This window comes from Lipophrys pholis, assembly GCF_963383615.2.
Source record: "Lipophrys pholis genome assembly, chromosome: 5".
NCBI lineage: Eukaryota > Metazoa > Chordata > Actinopteri > Blenniiformes > Blenniidae > Lipophrys > Lipophrys pholis.
The window spans coordinates 28,524,567-28,543,520 of NC_137628.1; the positions used below are offsets into that span (position 1 = coordinate 28,524,567).

The window sequence follows — 18,954 nt, forward strand, 5'->3', positions numbered from 1 at the left end:
AAGGCCTTGCCCCATTTCCTCCAGGAGTAAATCCTCTCAATGATGTGGCTTAATGGCACCATGACAAGGCTCAGAGAGAGGAACGATATAAATCACGGGGCCCGCTGCTCTGCGGACAAGGTGCAGAGTGGGAGGGAGGCCTACGGTGGAAGGAGAGGAGTTGAAGTATATATGGGAAGAGGAAAAGGAGGCGGAGAGGGTATTGACCTGTAAGCTCCTGCTTACAAGGTCATAAAGCAGATATAACAGGGCTGCTGCTGTAAGACTTTTGGTTCAATTCTGAAAAGCTTACCAGTATTATCAGGCATAGAGGCTTGGTCAGAGTTCCTCTCCTTCTTGAAGATGACGTTACCAAACTGGAGCACCGAGGAAACCACCTTCAACATGGCTACAAAAATCAACAGTCAGGAGGAAACAAAGATAGTTCTATCAATGTGAATCTAAAAAGTTTTCATGTACTTTCTTCAACAGGGACACTATGTAAAGTGGCGTATTATTTTTGATGAATTTAACAACCATTTTGTGAAAACATATATAATTAGAGCATCCATGCATCTTCTATACTGTGTTATCTAACTAGAATCACAGCAGGGGATGAGGCCCATCGTAGAAAACTATGGACAAGTCCATCACAGGACGGAGACAGAGACAGACAACCACACACACTCATAATCACACATACGGACAGTTTACAGTTACGAATTCACCACCAAGTCATGTTTTTAGACAAAAGAAGGAAACCAGAGAAGGAGAACATGCAAACTCCACACAGAAAGGCCTAAAACTGGACTTGAATCAAAGAAATCCTCGACTCTACTGTACAGCACACAAAAAACACATTTCCTGAAATACATCTCCCAAATCTGGCATTTCTCTATCGATAACCAAATCCCTTTCATACAAAACCTCTCCATCTTTTCACAACAAAACATTTGCATCGTCTTAAATGAACTTACCCAGTGCCATTGATTTATTAAACAAATATAAACAAGTCTAATCAAAGTTGTTTTCAATTGACCCAGTGGACTCAGTCACATAAAAAACCATTGTTTACAACTCAGTATATTTAATCTTCTTGTTTCTAATGTGTGGAAACCAGCCCTCCTTTATAGTTTGACATGCAGCGCCTCTAGACGAACCCTTTCTCGACTGATCAGATTTCTCCATCAAAACAATATATCACAGAGGTCAACAATATGGAGGCATTTCTCTTAAAAGAAACAGTTTCTAAAATCCTTTAAATTGAAGCAGCGTCAGTAAAAATCACCCACGTCAAAGATTCGGACGGAGAGCAACGAGTAAAGCAAACAATCTTATTTAGATGCAACACATAGAGATACCCAGAATTTCCTCGTGACCAAAGCTCATGATGTGCATGGCTTCCATGGTCTCCTGGAAGTTGTCTTTGTCTTGCTGGCCAGGGATCGGGACGTTTCCGTTGGACAAGAAGCGGTAGTTATTGAAACCTTCCAATAGCAGGTCCGCTATGGAGAAAAACATCAAAAATCATTTTTCCACATGAAATATTTTGTCCCATATGAGAATTTACAAAAACTGACATGAAAACTGTCATTTTTAGTGGTGGAAGTACACAAAAAATTATCATTATTATTGACAACATGAGAAACCTTAAGTGAGACAAATAATGAACTTGTTAAAACTCACTAAATACTGTTGTTATAAATCACGTTTGTCTCACACAAATTCATGCAGCCAAACAGTTAAGACATATCTGTTCAGATGGTGTCAATGTCGCTCAAACTCAAAGAATGACTCACATTTGAGATGTTCTCCAGCTCCAGCCAGCAGCTGGTAGAAAATGTGGAAGGTGCGCTCATCTTTGGCTTGACGAATAGCTCTGGATTTCTCCAATAAGTCTGGCACAGAGCCGTCAAGAAAAACATGTTTGGTGGCTCAGAATAACTGACGTGTGGGATCAAAAAGGTAATCCGAGAGAAACTGATATGTGTGATTGGTTTACAAGTAAGGCTTTAACAAAATGATTCTGTCAAGATGTCATCCAACTTTTATTGCCTAGAGAGTCTGAAATGTTCATTCTTATAAAGAAGGATACAGGTTTCAATATTGGCCCCGACGATGTATCCGGTGACATCAAAGTTGATCCGGATGAATTTTCCCTGCAGAGATCAATAATAAATACTCAACACAAGACAGATAACAACCAGCAATCACAGCTCTGCTGTAGGATAAACAGAAGCATCACAAGTATCTGCTGAATGAGAGAGTTGAAGGTCAGTGAAAGTCAAAGTGATTCCCTCATCAACATGGACGCAGGTTGAAGTGAAAATACATTTTATCCTGTAGAATATTATAATTTACTTCTGAACAAGTTTTAAAAGATGACGAAGGAGTGGAGCCAGGACCAAACTCCTTCCTGTCTCACATCACTAATAAGAAGAGTGGCTTCTGTCTTTGGAAGTCCAGTGTATCAAAGGCTTTATAATGACTGCAAGGCACCAGACTCTGTCTTTATGGGGTCTAAGTGCTGCCAGTGAGGGCAGAATGATTGAATTACTTTGAAGATTCACAGACATGTGACTTATATCTTATTCAGGTGCCAGATTAGGATCACTGAAGGTTTTGCTGTGACACAGATTGCTGTCATAATGCTGGAGTAGGTGATGAGCTGCTCATTAAAATCATTTTTCATACTTACAAAACGTGACGAGTTGTCATTTTTCACAGTCTTCGCGTTCCCAAAGGATTCAAGAATAGGATTGGCTTGTAGGAGCTGACGTTCCAACTCACCCTAAAAGCAAAAAACACATTTTAGAGTAGAACTATTTCCCCACCTGATAGTAAGTAAAAGGAACTAATGTGTTTCACTGACAGCTGGAAAAACAAACATGAACATGCAGACGAAGACGGCAGACGCTGTGGTGTTGTTTATAGAGAAAGGTTCAAAAACATCAAGCCCACAAAGATAAACTCAACAGAGCTAGAGAAAAGAAACAACTTGTGTGAAGAGTGTCACGGTCAAACAGGTTTATAAACAATGCTAATCAGAAAAACTAAACCTATAGCAATAATCCATCCACGAAGAGGTATTAATAAGAGACAACTTAAAAAGTTAATTGTGTTCATCAAGTTTATCAAGCAACAGATTGGATTGTGTGCACTTTAAAAAGTAAAAAAAAAGAATCTTCCCTCACTCAAGTCGATTCATTATGGCAAAACATGCATCACCTTTTAACGTAATGTGTGTTTTATTCTGGAGTTGATCTACAGCTGAACCAAACTAACTATTTCTATGGAAGCCAAGTGGTGCAACTACAAAGGCTTCACATTATTCAGTTTGAGTTCAAGAGACCACGACACCAGAAAACCAGAATACAAAACTAATATTTGTTTGTGACAGGATCTTCCTCGAGAGAATCATTATATATTATATAGATTTTAATTTCTGATGGTCCCCGTCTGCACATAAAAATCTTCCTTGCTTTTTAAAAACAATTTTAATTGCAGAGGTTTTGTCTTGTAAAGTTCTATCTACAATCCACCTCAACTGAGTGTCTCAAGATTAATTACTGGCGTGTGACGTTTAGTAAAAGACAACCGATGTTGCACGCCGGGTCGCACATTTCCAAAACTTACAAAGGAGACAGCTGAGCTTGTTTTTGGTGAAGCTGAACACTTTAAAAAGCTGAATAAATAAATAAATAAAGGCCTTATGCAGATGTTTAGACAGGTGTTTCCACTATACTTCCATCTCAGCCACACTGTAAGCTTCGTCATGACCAGAGAATCTAACAAGAGAGAGAAGAAACGTTTCTATTGCAAGCTTGGATTTCTTTGTGGCTGAGTGAAATATTTTCCCGACAGGAATAGCTCAACACACTGAAGGCTCGCATCAGCCATTTTCCACAGAGGGGAAGTGGGGAATCAGCACTGTGCTCAGGATGCGAGACATATAATGTGATCTTTGGCTAGAGAGCGTGATGGGCTGCTTTTAATTGAGTTTTGGAGCAACTGGAATAAAGCAGGGCTGAAGTGGATAAACCAGGTCCTTGTCTGTTAGGGCGGCGGCGCAGCCCACAGAGGGCAGAGGTTTTCAAACCAAAAGCCTTTGTTTCTGTATAAACACAGTCCTGCTGTGCAGCAGGCTCGTCAAAACTGCTCATTGGTTGCCTTAACTCATCGGTGTGGTCGGCTGTGCACACACAAACAAAGAGCTGATTACAAACACCGGTGGGGGTCCAATGGCAGCTTTAGGACTTGACCCACATTCCTGTTGCAAAGTGAGCATGTCAGACGTCCGACAGCCAACACAAGTGGCTCCTCCACTTGAGACGGCCAATTGTTGGGACAAAACGCTAAACTACAAAACCTGCATTATCATCCTGGACTGCAAAACACATCCAATGTTCTCTTGCGAATCAAAAGAGATTCTTCACCAACAACATTCAAACCTTTCTCACTGAAGAACTACAAGTTTGTCTTATTTTACAGGCAAATTGTGAAATAAGACTTTAGGGCAGATTTGATTGAGGCAAAAAAGATCAGTCACAAAAGTCCCAGTACATCTTGTGACACTGAGGCCAGTTGGAGATGTGGATTCACTGGAACACAACATCTGCTTCGGTGGTCACATGGCTACATTACACATATTACAAGTGTCTCTTTCCACAAGCAAGAAAAAGAAGAGAATACTGGATAGAAGTAGGCCCATGTGGGGAACTTATTTGGATCTGACCAACACCTTGAGAAAATGTTAAAAACAGTTTTGAAGAAATCACCACTCACAAGAAAACCAGTGGATCATATTTAAGGTTACATATATCTCAGAGTTAACTGATCTACAGTGTCTTACACGCAAATAAACAGTATGAAATGTATATCTTAGTAATACTGAGAAATAAAATATATACTTGAAAAGGCTTTCTTCTTCGTGTGGTCAGGTGTTGTTGGTGTATTATTAAATATTCATTTAATAGTATTTTATTCTATTTTTCCCAGATTTTGCATGTTCAACCTAAATAACATTCGCAAGCGAGAGGAAGTGAAAGTCAGCTACTGTTCAGCTCACTACCAAAGGTTTGTAAAAAAAAAAAAGGGGGAATTCTGCCTTGTTATTATGCTCTCAGGACACAAATGTCTCCATGTTTACTTTGATCAAGGACAGCTTGCCACAGAAGAAACACCACCTTAATAATGTTTGAATTTTGAGAAAGATAATTGGTGAGTTGTGACTGAGCGACGATGCCTTTCCTCCAAAATGATCTACACGATGAGATTAATGAGTCTGATGACATCGAGTAACAAAGTTAGAAGTGTATCTTTTAGTTTAAACCTTGCATATGCATGGCCTGATCATGTTGTTTGACTAAGAAAATTTATCAAATTAAAAAAAATAAAAATCACAATTACAAATTTGAATCAATTAGTTTTTCTTTACAGCACCTTGAGATTGTGAGTTTCTATGAGAAAAGTTGTCTTCATGTTAAAAGTGATGCCCATTTTACACAATTAAATGAAAAACCGATGTTATCATATTAGTGCAGATCGTGCAATGCAAATGTTAATGCACACTACAGCAGGTGTTCATGGTGAATGGAAAGCAACTACTGCCCATCTTCAGTGAACATTAAGGAGTTAAAAGCCTCTTATATTATCTGAAAGGTGGAAACAGAGTGGGTAAAGTGCCCCCTATAAATAAATGAGGTGAGAGAGGTGAGAAACTACATACTACTCACATAAAACAGGGATCCACTCTGTAGGATATGGGGAGATTCAGTTGTTAAATAATTACGAACAAATGATATATTACATTTATGTAATGGATACAAGTCAACCAGCTAATATAATTAAACATTTTTAAACAATGCCTTAATATCGCCATAAGCTCTACAGCGGTCTATGAATGCAGCAAGCAGCAGGTCTAATTATAGTACTTGAGTGGTCTTTTATCCTGGCCCTCAAGACCCAGAACATTGCTAACAGGAAGTTAATGGTGCCCTTTGTTTCAGGTACACTGTAATTCAGTTGCTCTACTTATCAGCACATGGGCAGCCTGCATGGCTCTGGGTCCTGATGACCAGGAAAGAGATTCACTTAACTCCTCCAGATAAAACGGTCTGATTCAAGACTTTTACTGTGATACTCTCAGCATCTAAAGCAGAAAGGCACGGTCAGCAGATCTATCTCAACGGCACAGGCATATATCTTAAACTACCACATGACTTACTGTCTGCATCTTAATGTTTTTTGGTAGCAGTAGAACAATACAAGCAGCACAAAATGACAGCAAAGAGCTTACGTGTGGCTACTACAACAGATAATCATTGCATGCATGTGATTATGTTTCACACTAATGGCAAACATATTCACGGTACACATCACAACAAACACCAGAAAGACAGTCAATCGTGCCACTTTACAACTTTACTTACAACTGCATTTTGTGCCTATTGGAGAAAAACAAAGTGGATGCTAAATAGGTTGTATTTACATTTAACAACAGCCGTTCAAGGCAAACTTGTGACTCAGGAACTACAGTAACTCGAGAGCTTGAAAAGGTAAATCAATCATTTCGTTTTGTTGAAACAGAATGTTAAGTGTTGCATGCACATGAACATAATGTGTAAGAAAGCATAAGAACTTGCCTGTAGTTTCACTGGTTTAGGTGATTCTGGCTGTTTGTCACAGATAAACAAATGTAAATTGTTAGATTGTGTGCACACACATCTGGTGCACAGAGCCTATCCCCTTACTACAGGAAGTATAAACATGTACCAACAATCCCACCTTGACCAAACTTCTCAGCATTTAAGTCCATACTAAACATAGTGTTTATTCTCGTGTGATTTCTAGTTTAACAATCAGGACGACACTTTTATACACACGTAAAATCAATTACTAACATTTACAGCATGAAACCATAGACTTATTGAATTCAACCTCGAAGAGGGAGCTGCAGAACCAAATGAGGGTAATGAGAAGGATTACATCTGCCAGAGTACTCACAGGAATGTTGTGATCTTTTCTTCCTTTGTGGCAGGAAGCAACATGTGCCAGGTACTGAATGACTTTTTTTGTGTTTTCCGTCTTACCGGCTCCCGACTCTCCTCTGCAAACACACAAGCAAAAAGCAGACACACACACACACACACACACACACACACACACACACACACACACACACACACACGCACACACACACACACACGCACACACAAAAAAAGATATTTCACATTAGATATAGTTGGAAATATTACCTACAGGTTTGTGCTTAATGTAATTTACATCAAATCTGGACAATTTTCATTTGGGCAATAAAGCACCATCAATACTTTAAACCAAAAACGGGTTCATATATTATCACATGTATATTTCTCTTCATTCTGCAAGTGGGTCCAGAGTCAGCAGATGTGGTTGTTGGCATGCATTCTCTGATCCCTCATACGTTGAACATGGCACAGAAAGGCAGAAGAGACATGTTTCCGAGCCCTGCAGTAACTTTGGCGAGACAGTTCAGATTTAGAGCATACCTGAGGTTTTACAATAAGTGCACATTTGCATACACCAAGTATGCACAGAATATTGTTTTGATTTCAGACTGAGCGAGTGTGACGTGGCTGTGCGTCAGGAGTGTGGGAGCAGAGTGGAGGTGCTGCCAGTCTTGTCAGCTCCACTGAGCAGATGGGGAATCATGCAGACTGCGTCAATGTGTCGGCTGTTGGCCTTGGCCTGCCGCGTGTAACATTCCTCAGCTCCCCATTCCAGAAGTGCTGACCTAATACCAAATTGTGAGGCTTATAAAAAATGTTTTTTATTTTGCAATAAGTGTGGTGTCTATGATGTACGCTTTTCACAAGACAATGAGCATAACTGTGCAAACAAGTTTATGCAATTACATCATGTTCAGCTGCTTATTTTGATATTGAGTTACTGTTCAAAATTAAATACAAAATAACGATCACACTAATAAAGCATGGCTAGTGAATAAGCTTCATAACTGAATAACTGAGAAAAGAGTCATAGTAGGATGCAAGGTGTCCAGGACAAGTTATCTCGATTCCTGTTTGTGTTTAGATTAGACAAAATGGCACAAGCGGCCTGTTCTTCTAGCTACATGACTTGTGTCTTGATATCCTTCCTTGGCATTTCTTTGGCTACATATCTGTCATCTGTAGAGTGTTGACGCTGAATTGAAGCCAGAGGGCCTTGACACAGTCATGCCAGGCATTTCTGAAATCTACATTTGTCCCTTTTCTCTTAAGTAGCAGCAGTCTGGTCAGTGTCAATGAGACACTGTGAAATAACTCTCAAGACCTCAGGCAACGATCTCAATTCAGCAGCAACCTTCGTTGAAAGTAAAAGTAATTCAGCTTGTTTACTTACGTGCAAAGAATGGACTGGTCCTCTCGATCTGTGGGTAGCAAGAAAATAAACATAATATCAGGATATGAAAAATGTTCATAAAAAAATGTAGATACATCACAGGATGGTTTCAATGTTAGTGTTGCTAAAAAACGTAATTTTAACCAAGAAAGATTGATTATAAACATTTTCTTTCAAATATATCGTGGACATGATAAACAGCAATAACAATAAAAAAAATAAATACTGAAGGGAACACAGCTTGGATATTAGGAGAAACACAAGCGAGTCACATCTGTAGAATATCTGTACTTAAATTTAAGTGCAAGCACCCCGCAGTCTCTTACGTCTCTCTCCATTAGTGAATAAACAGCCTGTAAAAGGATGAACCCATCCAGCACCATTAGACACCAATGAACCATCAGTCCGTTTCTAATGAACACAAAATAAGAAGATTTATCTGTCCCAGATGTTTTGACAGTGAACATGGTTCATGGCTGAACTAGATGGCAGATTTAAATAAGGTTAATGCTGCCTAAACAGTTTTGATTGTTGTATGAGTACAACAGCTGAAGGAAGATTTCAATAGAAATATTTAATAATGTATTTGATTCAAGTATGAGCCCATTGAAGCTGCCTACAAGTATTTCTTGTAAACTGTGTTGAAATCACATTATCATATGAGAATTGAAGAGACTCCATCAACCTGCAGGGTTATTCAGTGTGTCGTGTCTTATGAGTTTGCAATGAGACTGATTCATCTCTAGGCCTTAAGGAGGGGAATTAATGGTGATGATGTCATGGGAAACCAGCACTTTGCCGTCCCATCAATGCAGCCGTGGGGAGAGGGCCTCCTGTCTGGTCACATGGTTGGCTGAGCAGCAAGAAGTTAGACGATTAGATAGAAGTCACCAGACTCTTCACTCTGCACTCCACTAACTTGTTGTTGCAGTTTATTCACAATTTAACTCTATGGCCCTGTCGTCTTTGGCACAGAGGATAATAAACAGAGACCACATCATGATTAAAGTAATATTTGATCAGATATCACAATTAATTTTTATTCATTTTTAAAAACAATATTTAATTTACCATATTATTCGAAATCAGGCTGCCTGTGAATAAATTGACAGCATCAAATAAAACAAGAGTCACCTTGAAAACGATCTGAATAAGATAAACCTGAATTAAAGTAGTGCTAAATAGCAGCTACGGGATACGTCTGTCAAATATCCTATTTACCGAGGAGTTTAGAACACCAGTGACTGACTGATCTGACAGCTTAAGATTGAATTGTTTTAACTTGAGTTAAATGGAATAAGTACAGTATCAGAGTATCTGCATGTTCAATAAGTTCTTTAATCTCGGAGGTCATTAATATTGCAGCTGGATTTCAAAGTCTGCAGGTTTCCAACTTGAGGGAGTCATCACTGGCTGGTGACTGGCAAGCTGATGCTTTCGTAGGTTGGCTTGAAAACCACAAGATATCAATAGTTCAAGAAACGATGCATCGTTTCAGATCCTTTTCCCTCAAAAGGCTAATTCTGGATTCACCATTCACTTTCATGGAAAGATGGGCTTCAGATCTGCCTGATTGAGTGCTGCAGTTTACGAAAGACATAGTGATTATTTTACTTTAAATGTCTCGGTAAAACACAAAGATCAAACATGTCAAGAACAAAGTGTATGGTGAGTTTTACTATTGTCATTTACAAATTTTTATTTTTTTTATTCATTTATTGAATTGAATTTATTTATTTCACCTTTCACTGCTATTTCATTCAGGCTATGTGTAAAAGACTTGTGACACATGCACAATAGCATGAGCAACATGGATAATCTGTTCTTGTTTTTCAAATAAAAAGTTCAATAAGAAAATTAAATGAATCAAGAAGAATCCTTTTTTTTCTTTTTACATTTTAGTCATTAAAGTTGTGGTGATTACTTCACTACAGATAACTCACGGTATATACTCTCTAACGACAACTTTCCTGATGCAAACACAGTTTGTAAGTATGGTTTATTTTGGACAGGAACATTTGAATTTTTCCACAAAGACTGATGGGAACCTCTCGGCACAATGATCAAAAAGTAAATGGCTGAAGAAGAGACCCTGCGTCTATACAAAATGACAAATGCATGATCTCCAGAATGCTACAGGTGTTTCTTACACTTGGTATTTAATGTACGGTATGAAAGTGGTTCATCTAGCACAGGCATTTGTTTTATTTGATTGTTCGTACTATATTTTCTTTAATTACTAAGTAGAACGACAGGGTTTTTATATATTATATATACATCATTTATAAGTATTCTTCAATGATTTGCCTGTGTAAAGGACTGCTCAACTATTACAGTGATATGAGAGTTATGCAGACAATACAGTGTGTGAAAATCATAGTGAAGCATAGTGCACAGAAATGTCTGATTGGCTCTTTCTTCAGCCATTATTTTGTCAACCTTGCACTTTATCCACACAAAGGAAGTTTTAGAAATGATTCTAAGTAAGAAATTTTGAAATCAAATTTCATACAATTACATCTCTGATCAGACCTTATATATTTGTGTTTTTATATCAAACGACAGACATGCAGGCTAAGGATTTAGTGTCTCCAAGATGTACCGTCTTTGCCCTGAGTTGGCCGAGATCGGCTCCAGAGCCTCTGAACTGGATGAAGCCCTGGAGAAGATCTTCTATATTTTGACTTCTGGTCAGTAAAGACAACTTGTATAAAAATACCCTGCTAAAATGTTCTCATTCATGACCAGATGCCAAGCCTGTACTCTTCTTACTCATGCTGTAAAATGAGTCATTCAGTGCTTGCTGTGTCCCAGGTGGGACGGTACTGCCAGTAAAGCTTTCCTGCAGTGCTGACTGGAATCTTTTGGGGTAGAATGATGTAAGGTTATCTGACTAAGGATGCAGCTGGATGGCTCATCAGGACAACCCAGGTTGGCTTTGACCACAATCTTCTTCCTTTATATACTGTAACGAGGACAATCGCCATTAAACACCTACACTTAACATCTCTTATGCAATGACAACTAGTCCACTGAGCATGTAGGCACCTTAACAAGACGCTTTGTCAAGACTCTTCTTACATTCACGCATGCTTATCTAAATTGGTTCCTAACAAAACACCCATCTGAATGTCTTCTTTATCAGAGTCCCTGCAGACAGTGGAAAGATATGATCCAGTCATTGTTAAACCGCTCATGTCCATTCGTCAACTAAGCCGTTGCGCTGCGACCTTAACAGCCCCTCGTCACTGTAAAGCACAGATTACTGGTAGACACTGTGTCTGTGCTGAACTACCAAGAGAGGAGCGATTTCCATGAAATTACTTAATGATCATAAGAGCTGTTTTGTGGCTTTCGCATGATTGCCAAGGCTGTTGCAAGCATCACATGATTCCATTATGATGTAGGGTAGTTGCACTTTCCCCCAAGATACAAAAAAGTGATATTGGCTTCAGCTGACCTGAGGAAACTATTTGAAATAATGAATTTTGATCTTTCAAAAGCAAAAAAAACCAATTGGATCATAAAAAGCACAAGATGATATAAAAGTAACAGCACACTATAATCAATGTTGGACAGCAAAAAGATCTCATCAATGCATGGCTAATATAGATGTCAGTTTGTTAATAAAGTGGAAAACTTGAATCAGTAGCGATAAACACGGATGCAGCATATTTTCCTACTTAAAATGATGTTATGATCTCAGCACAGCCACTGTGAACTTTACTGAATTCTGCAATGTGATTAGCTCTGCCAGAAAAAAAAACAGTGTCTAAAAAAAACCATAATATAACATTGTAATCAGGAGAAAACAACATTCAATATATTTTATCCTTGTAGTCCAACCTTTGGGGCGGGTGAGACCAAAATTAAAAGGTAACATTTCTAGGAAATATTTTACTAAGGCTTTCAATATAATTAGGCTGATATGACTTTGATCCAGTCAGCAGTATTTCATTTACCTGAAAGTAACAGCGAGCTGGTATGGAATCACAGGAGTAAATACAATGACAAAAAGCAAATGGAAAAGACAAAGACAAAACAGGAGAAGCATTGACAAAATGGATTAAGCAAAGACAAGATAGAAAAAGAATGTGACTACCTTTGTATATTTTTTGTATTATTGATTCTCTTGATATTTCCACATTTATTTCCTATTAATTGTGGCACTCCTGTGATTCGATAAGCTGGAGACTATGAAAGTCTGTGTTTGTCATTTTCAAATACGTGTATTTAAAAATTAATCTTGCAAATATAGAAGTCAAAAGTGTGGTATTAAAAGGAATATAAAAAATCATATTAAATAATTTTGTAACAGAGCCTAGAAAAGGTTTTCCTCTTCATTTATACAATTATTCATTCAGAAATGCTGCCCAACACCTAATCTGCTAACTGTAGTTATCTATATTCACAGATCAAATCAAAGCGTACACATTGATGACATTTAGCCACAAACTGGCATTAAAACATTTTTTCCTTAAGAGTAGGAAAACAGTCATTACTCAGTTTACCAGGAGGAATTCACAAGGCCATATGCTTTTCTTCTTATTTCATTAATTTCAAGCAAATGTTAAACTCCTTGGGTAGGAATGTCCATCCAGTTGAAGTAGAAAATAAAATGTTTAAAGTAAATGGAACAAACGACACAAAGGTTGATTAAGTTAGACTTGGAACAGCAGAGGTCTGCATCAATGCTCTTACAAACTGGTGACACTGAAAAATGTTAGGATGTTTAGCAGCTTTCACATTAGCACATTGACTCTGTGGGTGGTGTTTCTGTATGTAATGGCGGGAGGGGGTTGATCTTAAGTAACGACAGCAACCTCACTGTGAAGCTATAGCATGCTGGGCCCTGGCCAGTGCCTGCTATTGACAGCTAATGCCTGCATTTAAGAGCAGCAATGAAGTGCAAACACTCACCTCAGACATGCTGACCGAGCTCTTACTGAAGTGTCACAGTGACAAAACAAGTCATAGAACCACATATATAGGAACGCCCATTAGTTCAACGTTATGTAATAGAAACAACCTTAGAATTACTATGGTGTTGTCTCATTACCAATAAATAATTAGAGCTCTGGACCAAAACCTCAACAACCCAAACCCAAACACAGCCGAACCAATACTCGAAACTCAAGATTGTTTCTGACAGAAACTAATTTGTCACACACAAGAGTGCCATAGCTAATCTTTCTGGACACCCAGGATATATTCCCAATAAACAGAGAAGTGTGACACCATCAAAGAAATCTTCTTGAAAGGCTCTTCACCTCTATGTGGCCCTTTTCAAGTACTCAAGTTTATTACAACGCCAGTCTGGTGTATGCTGAGCGATGCTACACTTTGAATAATGGCGTATCATATATCTGTGAGAGATGCACCACTCCAACAGATACAAGACCAGCAGCAGGGTGAGAAAGATGTCAACCACAGCTGGCACAAGGTGGAATTACCTGTTGGTCTGCCGATAACATTTAGTCCATGTATATCGTTTAGAATAAAAAACTAAAAATCAGCCGTTAAAGAAGGAAACAGCTTTGTACAGTCAGAAACGGACAGGAGTCATATGCAAAGCATGTCGGTTTGTAGCCCGTCTTCTTGAGTTTGAGTAACAGCTCGGCCCCTGCTGCTGTGTCACATTTAACAGAAAGGCCTGCATCTGATGGCAAAGCTAACCGCTAACAAAGCTAAAACCAGGGTTTGATTTTGTGTCTCCTGGACGACATATCATGTGAGTTATCATCTTTGAGAGGAGGTCTGCTGCTCAAGATCTGATGTCTGTGAAGTGTATGTATGGAGTAAAGCTCCATATCTGTGGGAAATGTTAGTTTTCTAATGATGAGACGCGATAATAAAAGATGACTATAGCCTGCTGCTGTTCTTATCTGCATCCCACATGGAGCTTTGTTGTCACAGACACAAATAAGTCGACATAGATACATATAAGAGGACGCCTCATTAACTGCCACTGCCAATTGGAGCATGCGCCGCACTGAGGAAATCCACTACAAAAAGCAATAACTCTATGCCACATGACTCTGTTTGTTCAGGATTTATATATTTTTGTTTATGGACACCACAGCCTGAGAAAAACAAAACAAAATTAGGTTGAAAATTCAAATGGAAGACATTATTATGTTCATTAGTTATGATTTACATTTGAAATGTAGCTTTACACACTAAAATACACGTTTAAGATATTGCACTGAATAAATTAGGTCTACAGATCAAAATACAGTTTCTCCATGTCAACTGCTGGCTACATGTCTACCATTTGTAATAAACTAAACTGTGTATGAATCCAATGGAAATTCAGTGAGTTCTGACTATTCTAATCACATAAAGACCTCCTTCATCAATAGAAGGAAATGCACAGGTCAAACAGTTGTCTACTTGTACGTTTGCACTTTTCACTGTCTAATGCGTCTGCTGCATTCGTATGACTGATATTAAGATTCTCAGATGCACAGAGTTGTGTAGAAATAAGGCATGAGAAAATGCACTTATTTTCTAATGCGATTCTAATTCTGTTACTCAATGAAGCAAAATTAACGAGTTGAAGTTCCAATCCTACTTTTATTTATTCATTTGGATGCATTGACAATTACATCTATTAGACTTTCTCCAAGAATTAAAGTTCCGAGTGTACACTATACCAGGTCTGCATTGAAGTCCACAGATGGAGCCAAGTTTTGGGATGAAACGTAGCATTTAGCATAACACAATATAATCTATCATAGACTATCTTATAATACAGAGGAGGCTTGTGTCCCTTACTTTGACACATGACTAATTAATGACACTTATCAAAGATAGCCATGGGAACGTATTACACCTTCAAAGTCAAATAAAAACCAGTGTTGAAAAGTGGATAACTCCTCACCACAGAATTTCCCCTCAGTAATGTCATAAAAATCAAAGCAGTCAGTTCATTTCAGTGGCATCGCTGCAAAATGCTAAAGGTGCTGCCAAGGACAGATGGAAGCAAGTACAGATCCAAGTGTTAGGCTTTCTTTATGCAGCATTTCTGAGAAGGGTAGTCTGTAATCAGATTTGAATTTATTTTTTTATCAAGGTATTCATGCAAACTGATGGTAAATGCTTCAGCAGTCTGATGTAGGAAACCACACCTGGTGCAAAATAATAAATTGAGTCTTATGAGTCAGCCAAAGAGGTGAATAAATCAGTAAGCCTGACAGGTAAAGAGGTTAAATCATATGTATTATTCTAACATGTAGATTCTTCAATACCAAAAACCTTGTCAAGCAGAAATTACAAATAAAAGATCAAATCTGACTATTGTAAAGTTGAAGATGTCTTTTTACCAGGCTGGCTGATTTCGGTTTACAAGAGATCATTCAACTAGTTCACAACACAACAATAGTACTCGTTGGTATTTCAATACCTGTGCTGATACTTTATACTCCAAAAACTAAATAAATTAATTCATTGCGTTTCAGATGATTACAAGTTTATTAACTTAAATCATAATCCTTTTATCCAAACTAACATATAATTCAGGTGTGTGTGTGTGTGTGTGTGTGTGTGTGTGTGTGTGTGTGTGTGTGTGTGTGTGTGTGTGTGTGTGTGTGTGTGTGTGTGTGTGTGTGTGTGTGTGTGTGTGTGTGTGTGTGTGTGTGTGTGTGTGTGTGTGTTTTGGCCATTGGGTCCATCCAATGTTTCCTCCCACCATTGTGAACTTGACATATATATGATTTTAAACAGTGGTTGAATTAAAACTAACTGTTATAGCGTCAGCTGGGGTAATTATTTTTACCTAAGGAGTTTCTTTACTTCCGATCAAACAGTGATGCTTGTTATATTGTTGACTGAGAATTTCAAGTTCACAAAAAAAACAAACCAAGACAACTTTTCTAAAGGATCAGCAATATCCTCTATGTGTTTAACTCAGACTGATCAACACCAAAAAACAGGTCGAGCTCAAGAGTCTGGCGTCAAGATTTGGTTCAAAAGGCCATCAAAACTATAACAAGTGAGACTGATTATTTCCAGGTGGGCAGGTGTTTACTGCGAGAGAGTAGCTTCCAATATAAACCTCACTGAGCTTGGTCTAGCACACATTTCTGGAAGCAGAGTGGCTCATCCACAGGTTTCACTTATAAACTTGGCATTCTTCAAATGATTCATCTAATATTTTTTATAATACCAGCAATTTGGCTGATATGTGACATGAAGAGTACTTTTGGGGGGGGTTTCCACAAAAGATTGATAAATACATTCAAAATCATTTATTTGTGTTTTGGGGGAAAACCTCAATAATTCAAGATGGATTTAGCTGAATGTGACCGAATGCCCTGATTAAACACCATTTCCATTGGACAAAGACTCCCTGTTTCATACCTCCACCTGGGATGCTTTCAGCGCTGTTGATGCATGTCCACTACTTAAACACATCTGACTTGCTGACATGAACATTCATTGAATGCCTCAGTCATGGGAAAGAAAAGGACCAGCATTCCCCTACAACACATTTCCACATACAATAAAATTAGCTCCCTGACAGGGCAGTGAGGGCAGGCAATTATATAAAGTTTATCTGAACTAATCAATGACAGATGTGCAGTCGGGTGGAGAGAACAGTCTACACCCAGTCTTTGTTGGGTAACACTTCATTTAACCTCCCATCTCAGCAGTGACTGGTTTCACTGCAATGTTGCAGTAATTAACAGATCCCTGCCAGGTTTATACACCCTTCAGTCATAAATATGACTCTGCAATCTGCTCAGCTCCAGAGGTCATAATTTAGAGCCAAGAAGAAATTAATCACCTGAAATGGTATTTCTTGACAAGATGGCAACTGACGGTGCAAAACCTGAGCATGAAGTGTAAAAGGTCCAGCGTTCATCACAGCGGTTTAATCATTCCGAGGCAACAGAGAAGCAGCTTGAATAATGTGATTGTCGACAATCTGCCAGAGATTTTGATTAACTTTTGTTGTTGGTTATACTGGAGCAACACCAAGCATTTTTTTTTTTCTGTCTAGTAGTTTTATAATTTGCGAATAACTCATTGTCAGTTTTTTATTTTTTATTTTTTTTGTGGTGAAGTTTTACATCAAAAAGATAAATGAGTCTAAAACAGCTTTCTGTCTTGTGTGAGTCACTGAATAGTGTTTTTTCCCGTCGAGTGTATTTGATCACTCTACCTGTGTTGGGATTAAAAATGACAAACACCCTCTGAGTAGAAAAACCAGACTTCCAACGTCTGGAACCTCGAAAACACAGAAGGAAACTCAAGGCATCTGCCAGTGTTTAGCTTTCCCATGACTTTACTGTCAGTTTGGAGGAAAGAGAAAAAGAAAAAAAACCACCAATGCTAATCTATACAGCTGGATATTCTCACATATTAACCAGGTTGCTGAAATGCTCAGGGCCACAGCTGAGCAGCAGCTGGCCCTCCACTAATCTCCAACCTACAAACCTCCTTTTCACTCACAACTCTCTTAATTCTGATATGACCACAAATGGGTTGGAGCCGCATTTAAAATTACAGGTCACGGCTGCCTACTTAAGCGAAGTACAGTAAACCCGGCCAGCGCTTTGAAATGCTTGAGGGCAGAGGTCACTGCTTCGCTCAAGCTGAAGAAATAACCAACAAAAATATGTTTGTATCAAAGCTCTGCTAATTGGCCATTTCACCCCCCCCCCCCCCCCCCCCGATGCATGACCACATGGAAACAGTTTGCAGAGACGAGAGGGTGTGAAGAAATGGAATGGTGGTAAAAAAGAAGAAACTAGCAGGAATGAATGACAGATTGGCAGCGGAGCACAGGTTACTGAGATATACACTGGTCAGTGTTTGCAGCATCAAATAAGAGAACATATTACAAAGTCTACTCTATTTACCCCCAAAATAAGTTTAGAAAATACAGCCACAGCAGGGCACAAACAATTCTCAACATTAAAGAGAAGAATTCATTAATAACATCAGCAAAATTATGTTCCAATGCATTAGCCAGTGAGATAAAAAGGTTCCATTAATCTTCTTCTTGATGTTTTAAAAACGTCCTTCTGTGAAATCAATATGGAGAGAGAAAAAGCCTAAAAGGACTGACGGAAGTGTCCAGTTTGTCACCACCCCCACTGGTCAGCCCGAGCAGTTGCACAAAGGATCTATTGTTGAGCACAATGGGGTCGCCCTCACTGTTCTCGCTCTCTGATCCTAGTCAGTCACTGCTCAGAGAGGCTGGAAGCTCGCCAACTGAGAGGCAAGGATCCTCCAAGACATTGCTCAGCCTGGACGGCCTTCACTTGCTCGTATTCCTGTTCCTGAGAGGACTAAAGCAAAACTTGGCAAACAAGACAACTAGAGTAGATTGGATGACACAAATTCTTCTTCTTTTTTTTTTCCTCCAGGAAAAATATCAACCAGAAAACCCAAAGAACTACAAATCTGTAGTAAAACTTTTGGACTAAAACATTAATAGATTGCTTCTGACAAAATGTGTTTTCAATTAATGGATGTGCTGTTTATCCCTGTTTACTACAAAGAAATGGAAAAACAACGTATTGGTTTTGCAAATCGCTTCAGGAAAGTTTTGCGTTCAGACGGCAACGTTTTGAAAACACAACG

The 18,954-nt window shown here is 38.7% G+C and overlaps 1 protein-coding gene across 1 annotated transcript in view; it reads right to left on the reverse strand.

Moving 5' to 3' along the window:
• Nucleotides 1–18,954, reverse strand: part of LOC308109879 (myosin-10-like) — a 47,251-nt gene that overhangs the window by 17,472 nt on the left and 10,825 nt on the right. The window contains exons 4-13 of the mRNA XM_080463707.1: nt 8,362–8,389; nt 6,985–7,087; nt 6,624–6,653; nt 6,411–6,425; nt 5,715–5,732; nt 2,678–2,770; nt 2,075–2,138; nt 1,779–1,877; nt 1,341–1,484; nt 293–388 (exon numbers count right to left, since the gene is read on the reverse strand). Coding sequence (XP_080319833.1) covers nt 293–388; nt 1,341–1,484; nt 1,779–1,877; nt 2,075–2,138; nt 2,678–2,770; nt 5,715–5,732; nt 6,411–6,425; nt 6,624–6,653; nt 6,985–7,087; nt 8,362–8,389 — 690 coding nt within the window. The remainder of the gene's footprint in view (nt 1–292; nt 389–1,340; nt 1,485–1,778; nt 1,878–2,074; nt 2,139–2,677; nt 2,771–5,714; nt 5,733–6,410; nt 6,426–6,623; nt 6,654–6,984; nt 7,088–8,361; nt 8,390–18,954) is intronic.